At 42.8% G+C, this 19,193-nt stretch overlaps 3 protein-coding genes across 5 annotated transcripts; 2 read left to right on the forward strand and 1 right to left on the reverse strand.

Moving 5' to 3' along the window:
* The first annotated feature begins 1,796 nt into the window (after positions 1-1,796).
* On the forward strand, positions 1,797-5,434 carry LOC144532029 (zinc transporter ZIP9). The gene is made up of 7 exons (XM_078272515.1): positions 1,797-2,065; positions 2,378-2,483; positions 2,685-2,855; positions 2,941-3,009; positions 3,379-3,464; positions 3,569-3,703; positions 3,796-5,434. The coding sequence occupies exons 1-7, from the start codon at positions 1,970-1,972 to the stop codon at positions 4,051-4,053; spliced, it is 921 nt and encodes a 306-aa protein (XP_078128641.1). The 5' UTR covers positions 1,797-1,969; the 3' UTR covers positions 4,054-5,434.
* Positions 5,435-5,692: 258 nt separating this feature from the next.
* Positions 5,693-7,655, reverse strand: LOC144532025 (coiled-coil domain-containing protein 185). Its single transcript, XM_078272509.1, is given in 2 exon segments — positions 5,693-7,243; positions 7,245-7,655. Coding segments are annotated over 2 exon segments (1,692 nt in total). The 5' UTR covers positions 7,592-7,655; the 3' UTR covers positions 5,693-5,898.
* Positions 7,656-9,598: 1,943 nt separating this feature from the next.
* On the forward strand, positions 9,599-19,193 carry nsmce4a (NSE4A component of SMC5/6 complex). 3 transcript variants are annotated; one of them, XM_078272512.1, is made up of 11 exons: positions 9,599-9,683; positions 10,773-11,011; positions 11,114-11,194; positions 12,384-12,514; positions 14,146-14,297; positions 15,844-15,943; positions 17,313-17,403; positions 17,490-17,584; positions 17,669-17,717; positions 17,821-17,906; positions 18,871-19,193. In XM_078272512.1, exons 2-11 carry the CDS (start codon positions 10,807-10,809, stop codon positions 18,934-18,936), a joined length of 1,056 nt encoding a protein of 351 aa, XP_078128638.1. In that variant the 5' UTR covers positions 9,599-9,683; positions 10,773-10,806; the 3' UTR covers positions 18,937-19,193. The 3 variants fall into 3 exon arrangements, with proteins under 3 accessions (XP_078128638.1, XP_078128640.1, XP_078128639.1); XM_078272514.1 differs by lacking the exon at positions 9,599-9,683 and adding an exon at positions 9,957-10,516; XM_078272513.1 differs by lacking the exon at positions 9,599-9,683 and having other exon boundaries at positions 10,547-11,011.

Raw genomic sequence — 19,193 nt, forward strand, 5'->3', positions numbered from 1 at the left:
TTATAAAAACTTCCAGTCCCATGTCATGGCATTACATTTGATCTACATTTGTCAGTCTGATGGTTGCAATGATTTCTGGCAGCCTTTTCCAATTCCAAGTCTAGGATCCTCGTGATGAATCCTTTTATTTTAGATTATCTTCGTAAGATCTGCAGAGACAGTGGGACTCGTTGAAAATAAATGGATTGTTTTTCTAAACAGCCAAGCACTTTCTAAAATAAGTTCTCAGCTTGTTTTTGCAATGTACTCAGAATGGGGTAGTAAAATGTCTCTGCGTCTCAGAACTGTGCACAATTAGAATGTGTTTTTGTGTGCTTTGCCTTTTATAGTTTTACATTTTTCTAGATAGGAAGAGTAACAATAGCAGATCTCAGCATTTGACCGTCTCATGTTGTTATTCTTTCCAAAGGGCCGTCTGTACAAACAGATGTATACTGTGTATATCTGTGCTACCCCGATCACCCCCCCTTCCCCATTTCTTTGAACAATAAATCTGTATTTAATCAAGTTTGTTGACAATAAGAGTTTCTTTTTAACTTTCCCGTGGTATAGTCACTTAAAGCAAAGAAATGCTGTCGCAAAGAATATCACATACTACTGTTCAATTCACTCCACTCAGGGATTTTGTAGCTACAGCCATACTTACTATGGCCAGTAGCTTATGATTGATAACGTTAGCAATTTTTGATAGATGTTGCTGTACAACCGACATTACTCAGTTTGCTTTATAACTCAATGTTAACAAAGACGTTATAATTACTAATGTGGCCACAGTGACTGCTGTTCAGCAAAAGTTAAAAAGACTCACTTTTTGGCTTGTGACTTCTTAAAGCAATTTCATACTGAAACAGTAGAATGAAACATCATTTGATTTATATCAAACTGCGACTTTCAAGTGTCACTGCCAATCAAACCTCACAAAGAAAAAAAACGTGTGTGTGTGTGTGTGTGCGCGCGCGCGCGCAGACTACTCGTTTTCATATTTTGTAGCCTAACACACACAGATTGGTAGTAAGAGGGCTGCAACAACTTGGGATGGCCACAAAGAGGGCTAAACAACTTGCAAAGTACTGTGCCATATCTGCTATTATTTGTAACCGCCACAAATGGCGGAGACGTTGCTATTTATACCCTTAAGAACTGAGTATTGTGCTTATTAAGTGATATTGTGAAGACCTGCTGCATGCCACTGGTCCACGAGTTTGCGTATGTATTGTATGCATCTGTAATATGTGTGTCCCATGGATGTACTAAGATTTTCTTCATGTGGACATAAATAAATGGTTAAAATGTGTGTGTGTGTGTGTGTGTGTGTGTGTGTGTGTGTGTGTCACCAGTGTCTAAAGGGCACACTCAATAATTGACCATATTTATACATGCCATCTATCTGTCTATTTGGTCACTTCTCCAGTGTGAACACATGAATTGGTGAATGAATGGTATAAATTTAACCATAGATTGTTTTCTGTATTGTATTTTTAGAGACCTAAAGAGGTAAAAGCATCTAATAATTCGCTATAAAGGTAAAAATAATAATAATAATAATGTAATGTTAAAAATGTAGCAGAACTATGTTTTTTTTCTAGTTGTTTGCGATCTTAGGACCCCTCGGATTTATCTAGCTATTCCTTCTGGGGATGTCGACCCCGAGGTTGGGAACCACTGACAACTAAATTGTAGGTTGGATGCCTGAAGGCCATATTTTGAAGAATCGAGGTAGATGACTGGAGGACAGGTGTTGTTGATGGGGACGGGGGGTTGCAGTTCTCAGTGTCCGACACTGGGTGCTGCTTGAGAGGGAAGAGCTGCTGTGGTGTAATGGGAGACCGAGGTACGACGTGGAGAGGCAACACGTATGCTTTTTATTATGCAAAAACAATGAAATCCATCGACACCATGAGAACCCATCTGTCAGCTTTCAGTGTAGCATATCGGCCAACTGAGTCACTAATGTGAAGAAGAAGTCGTCATGGACGGGGGGTTGACTGTCACTTTTATATCGGTTGCGATGTTTGTAGGTTGTTTTGCACTTGGATTCATTCCACTGTTGTTCAGACTCTCTGAGGTAAGTGTCTGATTGCAAATCTTCAGCCAGCATCTTTTCCAAACATTCAATATTTAGTCACGATGCCGCAATTGTTTGAATCAAACTTTATTTTATTCTGCAGTGTTTATTCTTTATGTGTGCCAGGCTGCATACCTTCGGCTGCATTACAATGACTTACACCGTAGATAATGTTGTTTAAGGAGCTCTTATGAATGAGCAGCAATTGCTTATTATTATGGAAATCTGAGAAATCGCTCGTTATGTCTGTCAAATACATCACTGTGGGGAAGCATCCTACTGATCAGCTGTGAACCATGTGTTGATTCCCAGAAAAGCCTGCAGTTTGTCTCCATCCTGGGAGCAGGACTCCTGTGTGGGACAGCACTGGCCATCACCATCCCAGAAGGAGTGGGCTTACTGGAAGAGTCATGGAGAGGTGAGCAGACGCCTAGTTGCCAACTGATCACACCTAATCCACGCCATCCTCACGCACTGAATGTACACCTGTGTTTGATTGTAACCCTTTGAGATGAGTGATGAAGCGCATGGGGATGAGAGCAGGCTAATTGCTGCTCTGCTTCGTCTTTTATGTGGATTTGATCAAAAGCTCTTCCCGTCCTTCATCTTCTCTCTGCAGCATCCTCATTCTCTGATGTGCCATCCAGTCTGAATGCCAGTGAAAACAATAGAAATGCAACTTCCACAGAGAGAGGCCCTCCACCTCGGTTCTTTATTGGGGTGGCTTTAACTTTCGGGTTCACCTTCATGTTTGTAGTGGATCAGATTGGAAGTTACTTTTCCATGCGTGGCAAGTTGGCATTTTCATTTTCATTCATGTGAAATCTACACACAGCTTTTTATTTATCACCACATGTGTAAATGTCTCATTTCAGGCCGAACAACTCGTTTGCCTAACAGTGTCGGCATCACAGCCACTTTGGGGCTGGTTATTCATGCTGCAGGTATTGATGTAGCATTTCATGTACTGTATCTATTGACTTGTGTTTGCCGAAGGAGGCACAAGATGTCTCAGAGTTCCAGGCCACACAGCACTGGAGTTTTTCATTTCCTCATGTGACTCAGCATGTGATTCCTTCACTGTTTGAGTCTTTTATGTTTTAGATGACCTCGTTTTTTCTGAGTCTATAGGGAGTCCTGGAGGCTTAAGCTTCAACTTTATTGTCCAATGTGGGAAAATTGGCATGTAGCGCAGCAAAAACAGACGTATAAAACCAGACTCATCCATTAGTTTGATCTAATGTTGTAGAGAAAATGAACAACTGAAGAAGTCAATATTTGTGACCATTAATAAGACTTTTGTTTGCTTAAAGCTGATGGATTCGCTGTGGGAGCAGCTGTAGCCACGGGACAAGTGACAGTGCAAGTGATAGTATTTTTAGCTGTGATCCTACACAAGGTAAGATTCCCTGACAGAGCATTTCAGTGAAATATACAGTAGTACCAATCACAAACAAGTTGTAATAGAAATGATAAGACCTGACCATCTTACTTATCTCTCAGGCACCTGCAGCTTTTGGTCTGGTCTCCTTTCTGATGCATGCAGGCCTTGAAAAGAAGTACATTCAGGGGCATTTACTGGCCTTTTCAGCTGCAGCACCTGTACTTGCCATCCCCACTTACTTCATATTACATGCTGTAAGAAAGCACACATCAGCCATCTTGTGGCTTATTATACAGTTTCAGCTAGTGGTTCGGTATGATTTGATTTGATGTGTTTGTGTCTGCAGTCTGGCAGTTCATCTCAGAACCAGCTCAGTGCGACAGGTGTGGGAATGCTCTTCTCAGCTGGGACTTTCCTCTACGTGGCCACAGTGCACGTTCTTCCTGAGGTCAGCAGCAGGACGGGCCAAACTCCCTCGGACCTCCAGCCGCACACTGGAGCCGAGGCCCACCATCAGCGCCACCTGGGGCTCCTGGAGAGCCTCACTCTGATCCTCGGGGTCGGGCTCCCGATGGTGCTGGCTCTCGGGCTGCATGATGACTGAGAAAGAAACGTCTGTCTCATATAATGTAGTGTTCACTACCTTTATGGCACAATGACTGAATGGCCAAAATGTGCCTTGAAAGAGAGTTTTACCTTGCTGTGTTAAGTCTTAGTGAAGCTTGCTTTTGAGTCCAGCTATTGTTTATGCATCAAAAGAGCTCTCCAGTGTCTATAAAGAATCTGATGGCTAGTGGACTAGTTTCCATTCCAGGAATGAAGAAGAGCGCCATTTGTTGCCAAGTTTGTATTCAATACACCTTCTCAATGCCCTTTCATTGTCTGACAAATAAACTAAAAAGTTGAGGACATGACATGTTCAGTGGTAAAATCCCAGTAACTGAGTAGATTTACAGGAACAACCAAATAATCCGATACTGTAAGAGAGCTAGGATGCATTGTTTGTATAGTCAGGAGCTCAAAAACAGAACCAGGTTTTCATTTTCAGTTTATCAATGTGCAATAAAATAGGAGAGTTTTTATCAGTACATCTGCCAAACTGCCCCCCTGCCCCCTCTCCACACATTCTGTTATGAATCGTGCAAAAGTTAAGAAGGAGCTGATAGGATTAGATTTCACTGGAATTGTACCTCGGACGATTTCATGTGACAAATAAAAATGGATTGATTGAAACCCTCTTAGATGTGAGGTGGAACATCAGCCACCGTATGTAGGACGTCCAGCAGCCCTTTACGTCAGTTGAATAATAGGCAAGTCACAGAAACAGGTGGTATTGTACGTAACTGGGGTTATAAAGTGGGTACTTCCAATCTCAGATGTTTTAAGAGTTAACTTTAAGATTTAGGGTTATCTCTCTTTCAGTTCCTTATTTAGCATATACTGTATGCAGAAGTCTATGTGAAATAAAAACATGTCTGCTCGTGTTATGATGGCTTATTCGACTGCAAACTAGACAACAATGCCATTGTTGAATACAGATATGGGGGAAAAAATGTAATTAAGGCATTTTACACTGTAAAGTATGATTTATTTATTAAAATGTTATAAAACATTTAAATACTAAGAAGTTATAAACACTCCATTTCTTATGGTCCAGAACAGAAGGGACATTTGAAATCAGGTGCCGGAGCAGTGACAGCTGTTATGTTTCTATTCTCAACATTCACAAATGTCATACTACTTGAGTCCAGGAACTATGGTTCTGCTTTAATATTGTAATTGAATTCAAAGTTGTGCTTAATCTGCCCTATTTTATACATAGAAAACATTGCAAAAATGTTTCTAGTGAGACATGGCAATATGGTGAGACGTCGTCACTACATTTCTAGATTGCAGATAGGATTTTTTTTTTCCTTTCTTTTTTTCTGCAGCTCCTAGTCTAAGTACCCCTGGGTGAGTGCGTCAATGAATGCCTTAACTGTAGTCAAGCCTATGAGAGGAGGTGCTGATGTCTTTCTGGAGTCAGGATGGGAGTTATCTAGGGCTGGGTACCGAAGCTGATTCTTTTTAGACACCGACCAAATTGCCTCCTTAGTATCGAAAAACGCCTCGTCATTCAATACCAAATTTCAATACATAAGGAGTAAATCTCATCAGTGTCAGTGAGCCAATAAGCATGCAGCTTTCTTCTACCAAGATCTAATAATGCTTGTGATTGGCTGTCTAATGTTACATGTTGTAGAGGTATGCAGGAAAAACTCTACATTACGCACAGAGACAGGGCTCACGTAGTAGAGGCTGAAAAATAAATAAAAAAGATTTGTGCCGTAATGTTGTCATTTCTTTTTGTTAAGATGGATTTCATAAAATTGGTGTCCAAAAAAGTCTCGTTCAGGAACCGGTATCAAGTTGTTTGAACAATACCCAGCCCTAGAGTTCACCATTTCTTTCATAGTTTGATGCGGCTCATGGAGGCAGTCAGCTGAGCCTCCAGAGCCATCTGATCAAAGGTCCGACTGTGTGTCTGCTGTCTCACTCTCTCCCTCATGTGAAAGGAGGCCCGGGCCAGCCTGTGCGCGTCCTCCTGTATTTGCTCCCGCTGTCTCCGCAGCCTCTCCCTCCTCCAATCCTTCATGAAGATGCAGCTCTCTCTGACCCTCCTCATCGCCTCCTCCTCTCTCTGTATCCTCTCTCTCAGCCTCTGGTGGCACAGCTGCCTGTGTTCGTTGTGTCGATGTGTCTGCTGAGCTCTGTTCCTCTGCTGGGCCGAGGCGTGCAGGGCGGCTCTCTCCATGCGCCGCTGGCTCAGCTGGACCAGGATTTTTTTGTGTGTGAGCTGCTGGAAGCTCTGCAGCTTGGCCCTCTGCTGCGCTCTCTGAATCTGCTCGTCCTCGTGGGCTGCCCGCTCCTTCTGCTCCCTCAGCCGGGCCTCTACGGCCTGCGCACGTTTCTCGCACAAGTGTTGCAGCTTCTTCTCCAGCTTGCTCCTCATCTGTTCCCCCTCTTCCTCCACCTGTTGCTCTACCTGGCGTTTCAGCAGGATGTGTCGTAGAAGCTCTCTACTATTTTCCTCCTGCAGCCTCTTCCTCTCCTTTTTCTCCTGCCACCCTTTGCTCCTCCTGGCCTTCTGCTCCTTCTCCGCTGCTACCTGTCTCTCCCTCTCTCGCTCTCTTTCCTCCATCTCCTCCTTCTCCCTCAGCAGCTTCTCCTGGTAGCGTTTGCGATCCCAAGCGTCTTTCTGTGCAGCCTCTATCTTTTCTCTGCGTTGTCCCTCCACCTCCTCTTTCATCCTCCTCCAGCGGTCTTCTTGCAGAAGCACCTCCAGCTCATGTTGTCCCGCTTTCTCCGTCTCCCGACGCTCCCTCAGCCTCCGGCGCTCCTCCAGCTCCTCGTGCCAGCGTTGCATACTCTGCATCAGCTTCTTCCTCCTCGTTTTCTCTGCCTGAGCCCTCTGGGCCTCCTCCTGCCTGCGGGCCTCCTGCCGCTCCTTTTCCTCCTGCTGACAGAGCTTCAGGGAAGCCTGCTCCTCCTGGTGCTTCACCAACATGAGAGCTGCTATCTTGCGGTCTCTCTCTGGTACTGTCACACACATCTCCCTTTTAATGTCATTGGTGAGCCTCTCCAGTTTCATCTCAGTAGCTGGGGTGTGTCTGAGGTCTCCCAGACTGAAGCTGCAGACTGTGCTCTGCTCTGGGTCTCTGTGAGAACAGGAGGACCTGCTTGCAGATTTCCCTTTAAAGCACAGATCTGCATACGGGATGGACTCCGTTGGATGTCTGTCCCTGGAGTGTTCCTTTCAGTTTGGTGTCAGGCCCTGACACTTTATTACTGCCTGGCCACCTGTCCCCAGCCGCGCGGATAATCCTCTCCCTCTCTTCTCGGCACATTTGTAAAAGCTTCATTCTCTCCTTTTCGTAGGATTCATGCATGGCTCTCATCGCCTCAAAGGGCACGTCTTGCTGCTCAGCAATCAACTCGTTTAGCGATTTAATCAGAAGTGCAACGGGTTTGACACCGAGTCGTGTACAGGACTCCAGTGAGCGGGGACTCGTTAAAACATACCGACTCCTCTTTGCTTCGGCCGAGTTCAAGTTGGTCAGGTCCAAACGAGGCGCAGGAGACGTGGACCTCGGCTCCCCCATAATACAACGACAGTTAAATTAGCCTACCTGGATGAATGCTAACTTCAGGTGCTCAAAATTGCTGTTTCTGTTTCCGTGCTCATCCCATGGATGTATTAAGAGAACCGTAGGCTATTCGTTCAGCTTCCCAGCACGGATAGGTCATGGAGGGATTAGCTGCTCAGCTGTAACTGACAGACAGAGAGGCTTGAAATGTTTCCCCTCGCCATTTAAACATACGCACCATTTAAACACAGCGTTGTAAGAACACGTAAAGTATTAGATTCGATCTTTTTTTCTTGCAGCCAAATGACTTAATTAGCTAACATTTAAGTAGCCTATGTTAGTCGAAATCACATTGCCACTAGAAACACTTACAATGTCGTATTTGAGTAAAAAAAAAATAACATAGGGCTGGGTATGAATCCATGGGTAGCCTATGACAGGTGTATACAAATGAATAGGCATAGCTAATGACAAACAGGAAAAAGTTAAGCAACTTTTATAGGCTAATGTTTTTTTTATAGCCTATCAATTAACTTTAATGGGGTTAGTTTTTTATTTTAAATTAAACTGTTCTCAATTCAATAGGCTAACACGTGAAACGTTGTACTTTTAAGTACACATTTTAACTTGTTTTAATAAATAAAAATTTCAAAATCTCGAAAAACAAAAACAGTAACCTAAAATTTGCCGTTTAAATAAAGTCGTGTTGGTCAACAGACTGTAACAAAGATCCTCTATACTAGGTTAAACTGGTTCGACCCAAGACCCAGGACCAGACCAGAGCCGGTCTATTAGAAATTCTTTGACCAGACCATGGATGAGAACCAGACGCTTCTGGTTACCCCGACAACAAAACAATGAAGTTAAAATAACGAGCGCCAGACACTTAATTACTTATTACTTATTTAGCGCGCCATCTGCCGGTGAGTAACCCAAGGATGAATCTCGCTGCTGACGTCTTTTGACTGTCTGTTTGACTGCCGCCCTAAAGCCTAACGGCTGGTGCTGTTGAAGTTAGTTCCGTATTCGTCAGACGTTTATAAACAAGACATTGAGAGAACATTTGATTCTCTTAATACATCCATGTTGAAACCTCGACAAGCTTGCATGATTGAAAGGATGTTAGCCCACAGTAGAGCTGCAAATTCGATTGTAAGGATATAGACAGTTCTGTATGGCAGCCTGCCAATCAAAATCAATTACTTAGCTCTGGTAGGCTATGTCTGCCCCACATTTGTTTTTGTTTTTATTTTGAAGCACTAACTAGGACCTATTACGTGTATTTTAAGAAGATGTTTATACAGCCTGCAGACAGTGACCTCTTTGTTATTATTACTTTGCGCATGGGGGTTGACACAGCTGTGACACCTTTCATGTTTTCAGTCACGACATTTGCAAGACAGCTAGCTAGCTGGACAGACTCAGAGATTCCTGCCTTATTAGTTGGATTATATTAGAGATTGCTCCGATACTGCCTAAAACGCTGGTATCGGTATCGGGAAGTACTGGAGTTTATGCACCGATCCGATGCCACGTAATAAAGCCCTAAAGAAAATCTACGTTAAAGTATTTTATTTATGTTCTTTTTCCGTTATAACTGACTGTCAAACTGGATAATAAAAGAAAGTTCTGTGGCATTCATTGTTTGTGTTTGTTCATGTTTCACAAAGAGTTTAACCTGAGAACAAAGATAGAAATAATTTCACATCCATACAGGGATAGTAGTATACAGTTGTTAAAACATAATAAAATATATGACACACTGGTATCGGATCAGTACTCGGTATCGGCCGGTACGCAAATTCAGGTATCAGAATCGGTATCGGTAAGCAAAAAATGGTATTGGACCATCTCTATATTAGATAATAATAATTATGATCGACGTAAGCATGTTCTTTGTTTTATGTATTTTTATTAGGCAGAAGTAACTTTAAAAAAAAAAAAAAAAATTGCATTATTAATATTATAGTAGGCATAGAATATTCCATTTGCGAGTTTCTATTTGAGTTTCCATTTCTCCCAGATAAGAAAGTAACGTTAATACGAAACTAACTTCATCATCGTCAACATTTCTGAACTGCTCCTGACGCGCCTTCTTGCTACACAGGTATGTTAATGTTATCTCAAGAATAATGAATAAATCTAACGTTAGTTTAACAATAACCAGAGCATGCTTTGAGTTTACTTTTAGTGTGACCTTTGCTAAGACAGGAGAGATAGCTAGGTCTAAACGTTCAGCTACGTTGCTAATGCTAATACAACTGTTTTTACTAGCTAGCTAACATCGGCTAACGTTTGTTCAGACCAAAGATGAATTTAAACCACCACAACCAACTGAAACGAGATTGTGAACTACTCCGTGCTTCCGTGTTTGCGTTAGCCGCCGGTGTTGTGCTGAGCTTTGCATGCCTGCCGAGGCATGCAAACTCCCGGGTAGCAGAGAAATGTTACTACTGAGTCTAATAAAACAAGAATTAATTGAATGAATTTAAAGCTGACAAAGAAGATTATATCGTTTTTAAACTATTTAGCTTTAAAATGCACTAGTTTTCCCGTGCGGATGAATTTCTCGGCAGGCAGGCAAAACTCGGCATAACACTGTTCTGCAGACGTTTGCTTCTGGTTTGACTGATGGCCGAACAGAGTTTGGGTTTTTAAGTATATTTTAGCTGCTTTGGTATGTTGTTGTTTACCACCTAGCTAACGTTACTATGCAATTTGCAGTAACACCAAGGCTGTGCTTCGTTGAGAAATATAATGTAACGCCAGTGTTAAGTAGTTATATCGTTTTGCAGTAGCTAAACTATGGTTAGTTCCCATTTAGCACGTCTGCGGTACGACACCGGTAATTCGAATGCATTATATTAATCACGTTGTGTTAATCTACTTTTTATTTAATCTGACACTTGAAACATTTTGCGCCGCGGATCCACCTACCTTGTAAGTGAGCTAGAGTATTGGATTTCTATCTTGTTTTTCCTTACGTCTTTGGCTAAACTTTCACCAAACCAGCTATGTTTGGTTTACACGTCGCAGAATAAGGATAACGTATCCAGAATCAGATTGCCTTCATAGTCTTTTTTTTTTTTTTTTTTCAAGAATTGTTTTCAGAAGATAGTTCATTGGCTATAGCATTCCAAAACAGAAACATACTCCGTTTATTTGGTCGTGTTTCCCTCTCACAACACACACACAGCTCTTTCACAGACTGACAAACGTTAACGTCAAACATGAAGAGGACCAGAGGCGGTGCTGATGAGGAATCTCCCCGGCAGAATGGTTCTGCTGGCCGAAGGAAAGGATCCCAACAGCAAGGTGACGGGGACGACGGTGGCTTGGCCATCGGCCCACCTGACCTGCAAGACGAGGACAATGACCCGGGACTCAGGAGAGAAATACGGAGCAAGTACAGGGACCTCATCAATACAGTGACGCGTAAGTAAGACGGACAGGCAGGTTGGGGTGTCAGCCGACGTTGTTGTTGTTTGTTGTTGTTGACACGTCTTTGATGTATTTCCTTGTGTTTTTTTCTTCTAGAGAATAGGGAAGATATGCTGAGTCCCTCCAACAACAAGCTCACAGAAGTTTTACAAGAGGCAGTCAAACTTTTTAAAGATGGTAAGTGTGAGATACAACCACAGACATGTGACACACAGACACAAACTGAAAGTGTGGAGCCACAGTGTTGCATTACACAATAAATACATTTTCTTAAGCAGAGCAAAATCTTAATACTAGCGTCTGCATTAAAAAAAATATGCATCCAAAGTTGCATGTTCTCCCAGTGCCTGATTGTGTTTCGGGTTTCTGGTTTCATCCCATAGTCCAAACACATGCAGGTTAGGTTAATTTTGTGGGTCTATATCCACAATGTTCCACTTCCGGGATTGCTCCGGTGCCCCAGATGCATGTCTTTTCACCAATGTCCGTTTCCTTCCACTTTCTTTGTGTTGGAATTTTAAACTCTTTTAAAATCCAGACAGCTAGCTAGACTATCTGTCCAATCTGAGTTTTCTCTCGCACGACTAAACCAACTTTTGAACGTACACGTTACACCAAAACAAGTTCCTTCCCAAAGCTATTTTGCAGCGGCTCCGTGAGACGATTGTGATTGGTTTAAAGGAACACGCCAACTTATTGGGACTTTAGCTTATTCACCGTATCCCCCAGAGTTAGATAAGTCCATACATACCCTTCTCATCTCCGTGCGTGTCGTAACTCTGTCTGACGCACTCACCGCTAGCCTAGCTTAGCACAGATCCTGGAGGTAACCGGCTCCAACTAGCCTACTGCTCCCAATAAGTGACAAAAGAACGCCAACATTTTCCTATTTACATGTTGTGATTTGTATAGTGTATATGTATGTACAAATAACAAGGTCACATGAGACACAGCAATCTTCTAACCGTATACAAACTGGGAACTATATTCTCGGAAGGCGAAGCGCTGCTACTTGGGCAGAGTGATTAGCGCAACACCTGAAAATCACCGTTGTTACTCTCTGCTCCTCACCACGGGGCTTCTCAGGTGCTGCGAGCAAATCACTCCGCCCAAGTAGCAGAAGTTGCAGTGCTTCGCCTGTGTGGACTAGCCAGACCCTCCTCTGCAGCGTGTGGACGATGGTCTGGCAAAGCGAGACTAGTTAATTTGTGACTCTAAATTGCCTGTTTTAAATTTCTCATTTACATACAGTGGAATGGTATATTTGTAGTATCCAGAGTAACAAGTCATACCTTAATCACATATCATAGACTTCACGCAGCCCCACATATTTTGGTCAGTTTGCTTTCACTGTGTTCCCTGGCAGTCCGGCAGCCGAGAGAAGCAGCTCTGGATGCCCACCTCCTTGTTGTCGCCACAGACCTGGGAAATGAGAAAGCCAGCCAGCTGTTCACTGAGGGCACTACTTTCGATCCCACTGCTTTTTCTGAGCATCTTGTGAGTGAGTTTATTGTTTATACACATCATAACTGCATACATAAAATGTGTGTGAGGTGGCCGAGTGTGCTGTTCCTTGTATGAAGTGGTTTATGAAGTAAACCAATAAATGGCCCACTTTCCTTTTTTACAGCATTTCACACTTCAGTTACAATATGTCCCTTCCTTTGGTTTAAAAGCGCATCACACTTGCTGTCATGTCATGATTTCATTTAAAACTGGGCAGAAGGGTTTTTCTCCTGTATTAGTCTGATACGTCAATAAAGAGCAGTCAAATCAATATATTGAACTGTGCAACCTAAATTTAATGCACCAGAGGCCTGTACTACGAATCAAGATCAACATGTCCTGGATTTATTTCAGTTACCCGGCTTCACCTAACCTAACCACCGCAGTCCCGCATAAGCTGTGTCACGACGGTGGTTAACAACTAGTTCAATCAACCCAGGGTTTCCCAATCCAGTGACGCGCGCGTTCACATAAAAGAGGCGGTGTTTGCTCTACATGACCAATCACAAACATCTACCAGAGCCGCATATTTTACTTAAGAAGAGCAAACGATAATACTACAGAAATATGAAGAACACAGACACGGTTTTACAGGCAAAACGCAATACAGTCACTGCTTCCTAAAACGAAAAAGGAAAGCTGTCAAAAATCTGACCGTAATTACACTTGTGCTTTCCATAAACTTTCGTTCCTGTAGCCTATTATTTCAGTTGCAACCCTGGCAGTGGTAAGCCATCGGGAGAGCAAATAAAAAAATATGAAAACATAATTCAAACCGATGCGTCGCATTGGCAACACACGGCTCAGGAAGCTGACAAAGATATGTAATTCCCTCCGCTGAAAATCTGTATATTTCATAAAGATACCCATCAGGGAATGTTAACGGGGTTGTCGGTCTCTAAACGTTTTAACTTTTCTGAGCGCATCTCTCTCTCTCTCTCTCTCTCTCTCTCTCTCTCTCTCTCTGTCTGTGTGTGCACCGAGCTCCACCTGATCTTCTAAGAACGGTGACGCCGTTATCAATTGAGTATTGATTGGGCAGTAGGCGGTGCTTTTACACCGGTTGATCTCTAATCTCCAACATAACCTGCTTCCGACCAGGTTAGGTGTTCAGCATAAGTTACCACGGTGATTGAACCCGGTGACAACTGATCCACCGTCGTGATACACAAAACCCTGGGTTGAACCTGAAGTTACCTTGTTAACGCCAAATCTTGCTTTATAGTACAGGCCTCAGCTATATTGTTATAACAACATTCGCAGATGGTTTGCAGTCTTAGATCTTGTGTCAGTGTTATGCACCTCTTAACTCTAACTAGGGACAGCTGCTGCTGTTATACAAAACTCACTTAAATGCCAATTTCCTGTCCTGTTTTGGACAAAGACAGGACACTCGCAGCTTTACCTTTTAACACAACACAGTTGATGCACAGTGCTTTACTGTAGAACACAGAAAGAGACTTAACAAAAGGAAGGAGAAAAAAAGCATAACTAGGACATAAAAAGCACCAGGATAAACTTGTAACAACAATGTAGAAAAACTGAATATGTTTGTAATGCAAGTACCAAGGCAGCACACATGGCAGTGGTCATGTGGGGATCTCTCTTCTTCTCGCTGACAGCTGTCCTTCATGGGTCTCAACCGACTAGAAGACGATGAGGACGAGCAGCAGAACGGCGGTGCAGTTGATGGCTACTTGCCCCAGGATGCTTGGCACCGAGTGGCCAGGAGAGCAGAGTGCTGTTTCAGGACGGCACCCTCGTTCCATTACATGTGAGTGCCTCGGCATGTTATCGTTGTCATGTTGTCGTCGGTGCCAGGGCGTTTGCCTGCTTATTGGAACAACCGCTTATGATGACAAAACAACATGTTGTCGTTAATCGAATTCCACAATAAGAAATCACAGGAGGGAGTACACATAGACCTTTTTCACTGCAGACATGTTGACATGTCATAGTAGGAAAAGCACAGGTGTATTCAACTTCTGTCTTGTGTCATATATCTTTTTTGTGCATGCAATAGGTTTACAAAGTGAAAAAGCCCAAAGTCCACCCCAAAGGGACTTACCATCTCCAACAGAAAACACTGTTCACAAACTGCTCCAGTCCAGCCTTTACTTCAGAGACGAACGTGCGTCACTTTGTAACACACGTTATAATGCTCACCTAGCTGCTAGTGTGGTTCGCCCTCATACTCTGCTACTGACTGGCTGGTAGTCCTTACCTGGGTATTGCGCATGTGCGACTCCCAACAAAGGTGGAACAGAAGTGAGATGCCTCACTCTGTAGCTAAAACAGAGAGCTCAACACACAGGGTGAAAAGAGGAGCTGCAGCAATGTGCAATACAACACAAATATGGTGTTTTTTGAAAATTAAACCATGTAAACCTATTCTGGTACAACCTCAAAATACAATTATGAACTTACCTCAAAAAGTACGTGCTTATCTGCTAATGTTAGCTACCGACCGTTACCTGGAAACCATCCAGCAAATAGACGGTACTGTAGGGTGATTTAACGTCACCACTCATTTTACACACAGTTTAACAACAAAACAAAACGCAGAGTGAACGTTATTAGCTACGTTTTTCATGTTGGTTTTGAGTGGTATGCACCCCCACTAACCTGGAAAACAGTTTTAAAACAGTAACGTTAATACAGCGTGTCGGAGGAATACAGCGTCTCCTGCAGTGGGGAGTCAAAGGCAGAGGAACAGTTACCGCAGCGTTCGCTAACGTTAGCTTCTTGTCTCATCTGGGGTCTGATAAACAGTAAATTCATCAAATTCAGTGTCCACAATGCTATTTTCCAATAAACTGTAGTGGTCATATTTCACGGGACCCGCGTGAGTGAGGATTTCATGTCGCGGCTTTCGTCGCTGTTTATCACTTTGCCTAAGATTGAGTGACAAGTAGTACTCGCCCTGTTGTATTTGGTTGCCATGACTTTGCGAGTGATGACGTCATGTCACTGTTCCAGTTGCTCACCCTAAAGGGGAGAGAGAGAGAGAGCGGATGACAGTTCGCTTGAGTTCAGTAGAGCAGACAGCTCTGCAGAGTCGTGTAATTACGACTTTATGACTTTTCATAAACAGCTGAAGGAGCGGCGGTGCGTGGTGTACATAGTGGAAACCCTGTTGTGCGTCTGCCCTATTTCTGATACCATGGCGGCAGAAATTTTACCGTGGCGGGCCGCGGTTTATTAATTATTTATAGGTTCATTATCATATTTTTCCTAGTTTTTTTGTATTTTACTGTCCCTCAGCACTATTACAGATCTGTGTCTGACTTTTTCATTCCTGTGATTTTGTTTTTCATCAGGATGGGTTCATTCCATGCAGAGCCGCCTCCTCCAAAGCAAAGGATAGAACGGCAACGGAAGGCACCTAGCAAGGAAGCCAAAAGGATAATGCCTACTCAGGTACCTAAACTTCCACTTCCAAGGCTTCAGTTATCTACATGCATGTGAAGTTACGAGTGTGAGTAATGTGTCAGATAATAAATAGTCCATGATACCCTCAATTAGGGCTGCACGATATTGGAAAAAACTGACATTGCGATATTTTTTTTTCCTGCAATATATATTGCGATATGAAAAAAGACAGTCATTAAACAGTCAGTAAAAGTCATTTTTACAAGATGACATAAATAGCTCTATTTGGAAATAATAAATCATTCTCGACTACTGGGGTGATTTTGTAGGGGAGTGCATCTACATAGAAAATAAAAATGAAAAAGGAACTTTTCTAATGTGAACCATTGTTTTTTGAACTTTAATGCTTTACAAACACCAAAGCAAGTAAGCGCTGTGACTACTCTTCTGAAGAGATTTTGGATGTGGAATTTAGGTAGAAATACACTGATTAACTGACATGACACCATTGTATTCATATAATACTATCAATCCAGGCTAAAGTGAATGATATTAATAATGAATGCACGTTGCTTCCTCTAAATTTCAGGTTATGGTCGACTAGCAGGGCCTGCTTTGGTTGTTTGATAAATTGATCAACATAGATTGTGATTGGTGGTTTGCTGTGCATGCAGAGCCTGCATGTCACGCACTAGCAGCAAACTGTGTATCCAAAAACACTTAAATCAGTGTAAATGACGTTATATCATACACAGACTGCTGTTGTAGATTGGTGTCGCGGCTCCGAACCGTAATGTTAGTTGGCTTGGGACAGACGCCTTGTTTCTTTAGGCTAACTATGTTAGCTTTAGCCTGGCTGGTAGCAGCTTTCTGCGTTGAAAAATGGCCAGGAGATGTCGTGATTATGTTGCATTAATCAGGTGATTTAGTTTGTCTTTGCAGTGGACATAAAAAAACAACTACTGTAGCTTCACTACCCATGGAAAGGATGTGCATTACTGTGTCCGCTCCACTTACGGTACTTTTCTACACACGGAGAGCCTCACTTCCCATAACAAACCCCATCGGACTAACGTTACATCACATACACACGTTGCCCACATGGCTACCTGTCTTAAAGGAGAAGGGTCGGCCGGTAACAATCATGTAAAAGAACGGTTAAAGTTTACTTTTTTATCAAGCAGCAAAGAAGTTGTAGCGCCAACATCGCAACGTCTTGCAATGTGACTATCGCGCATGCGCACATCGCGATGTAGACGATGAAACAAAATATCGTGCAGCCCTACGGCCTTAAATATAAATGTTAGCAGCCTCCCATCACCCTACGAAAAAATCGATTATCTTTCGAAAGGTATCTTGTCTGAGAGGGTTTTGATGTCCCAGATAATTACTGCATCATGTTAATGTTGTCCGTCAGCTGAAGAAAATGGAAGACTCCCATCAAGAAGCGACGGAGAAAGAGGTGGAAAGGATCCTGGGATACCTGAAGAGTTATTACCAAGATGATCGTGAGTTTAAAGCCGACCTCACGGACATTACCTATTTCACCATTGTGTAATTATTATTTGCTCACGTGTCTGTGTTCCTACTGCAGCGACATCACCGATATCGTATTATGAGTTTGTCATCGACCCTACCTCATTTTCCCGGACAGTGGAGAACATTTTCCACATGTCTTTTCTCATCAGGGTGAGCTGCCTTTGCTGTTGTGTGTTTGTTGCTTGTCCTCTAGTGACTGTTAACAGGTATAAACAATGTTATTTGTGTTTTTAGGATGGGTTGGCACGGATGTATTTGGATAATGACAAATTGCCTTGCATAGGTGAGAAGATGTAACATTTTGTTGTATTATTCAGACTTAACAATAATAAAGAAAATGTCTTAGGTCAGTTATTTTACCAGTGTTGTGTGTTTTTGTGTCTCAGCGCCCGTAGAGGAGGGAGAGGTGGATGCTGGAGGATCGTACAGCCGTAAACAGTGCATTGTCTCTATCAGCCCAAAAATATGGAAGGTTAGCAAGTCTGGCCGGAACATAGAGGACTGAAGCGTGATTTATGCTTCTGCGTTAAAGCTTCAGTGCGTAACTTTTTGATATTAATGATCGTTGCTACAAAGCTAATTAAGACTATCAGCTCCATATAGCTCTCTCTGTATTTCTCAGTATGGCTATGTTCAGAAGATTGTGGCGTCCGGTGACTTTCCCACGCAGAAACTCGATAGAAGATAATGACCGCTTCTGAAGAGTCCCATGTTTTTTTTTTATCCTCCGTGTCCTCCTTGGCTACTTGCAACTGCGTGAAGGCGGTGGGGGCGGTGCGCAATCACGGAAGGCTTGTATCATGTGGACACGCCGACAGTTTTGTCATTACTTAGAATTCGTCATGGGGACGACAGAAACTACGCACTATCGCTTTAAATCGACGCCGTGGCTACGTACGTAGGTACGTGGAGACAGGGACCCCACGCCATAGCCTGACATGCACCTCTCGAAAAATGTAACTACACGTCGCAGCGGCGCACGTAGCTTGCCGTTGCTTGGTAGCGTTGCATTTCCCCCTACTCATTTCCTGGTTCTCCTTCTCCATAAACAACATGAAATCAAGGAGAGGGTTAACTTTTCCTGCTACAGATTTCCCATTGTGGTCAGACAGCACAGGGGAGACACTTTGTTTCTCCCACTATGCCTCTAGAGTCGGTACTCGCTCCGAAACTAATCTCTGTCACTCTCTCACTCGCTCTACCACACACTCCCCACGCACACGCACACACACACATGCCGGCCCTGCTATTCTCTTAAAGAGATCGATGCACACACTAACGCACGAGTATAAACTTCAGGCCACTTACGTAGGCTACGGCGAAAGCTATGCATGGAGCCTCCGCAGAACCATAAATCACGCTTTAATCTAGAATCTTTAATCTTGTTTTGTGTCTTTGATCATGGTTTATTGTTCCAACTGTTTTTCTTTCTCCAGGAGCTCATAGAAGCCTTCGATATCAGAGACACAATGATTCAGCCTCCAAACACACAGAATGAGTGATGGACCCTGCTACTTTTTGCTAGCTGAAACCCAACATTGTTTTTAGGTGTGCTGTTTTTTTTTTTATTTTTAAACTTTTCTAAATAATAAAAACAAATTGTTAGAAATTTTCAAATGCCAAATTCCAGTATATACCACTCTTGTAAACACATAGCATAGTTACTGTGAGATCCTGAGTACTCAGTTGCACATTTTGTTTTTATATTTACTTTTTACTGTTTTTAGAAGTTAAAATAATAAAAGAAATCGAATAGAAA

This window comes from Sander vitreus, chromosome 17, assembly GCF_031162955.1.
Source record: "Sander vitreus isolate 19-12246 chromosome 17, sanVit1, whole genome shotgun sequence".
Taxonomy (NCBI): Eukaryota; Metazoa; Chordata; class Actinopteri; order Perciformes; family Percidae; genus Sander; species Sander vitreus.

Excerpts from the sequence above, each read along its gene's own strand:
- LOC144532029 (XM_078272515.1), top strand. The coding sequence starts at position 1,970 with ATGGACGGGGGGTTGACTGTCACTTTTATATCGGTTGCGATGTTTGTA. Across the intron at positions 2,484-2,684 it reads ACTGGAAGAGTCATGGAGAG|CATCCTCATTCTCTGATGTG; the intron begins GTGAGCAGACGC and ends TTCTCTCTGCAG. Across the intron at positions 2,856-2,940 it reads AAGTTACTTTTCCATGCGTG|GCCGAACAACTCGTTTGCCT; the intron begins GCAAGTTGGCAT and ends GTCTCATTTCAG.
- nsmce4a (XM_078272512.1), top strand. The coding sequence starts at position 10,807 with ATGAAGAGGACCAGAGGCGGTGCTGATGAGGAATCTCCCCGGCAGAAT. Across the intron at positions 11,012-11,113 it reads CCTCATCAATACAGTGACGC|AGAATAGGGAAGATATGCTG; the intron begins GTAAGTAAGACG and ends TTTTTCTTCTAG. Across the intron at positions 17,718-17,820 it reads TGACAAATTGCCTTGCATAG|CGCCCGTAGAGGAGGGAGAG; the intron begins GTGAGAAGATGT and ends TTTGTGTCTCAG.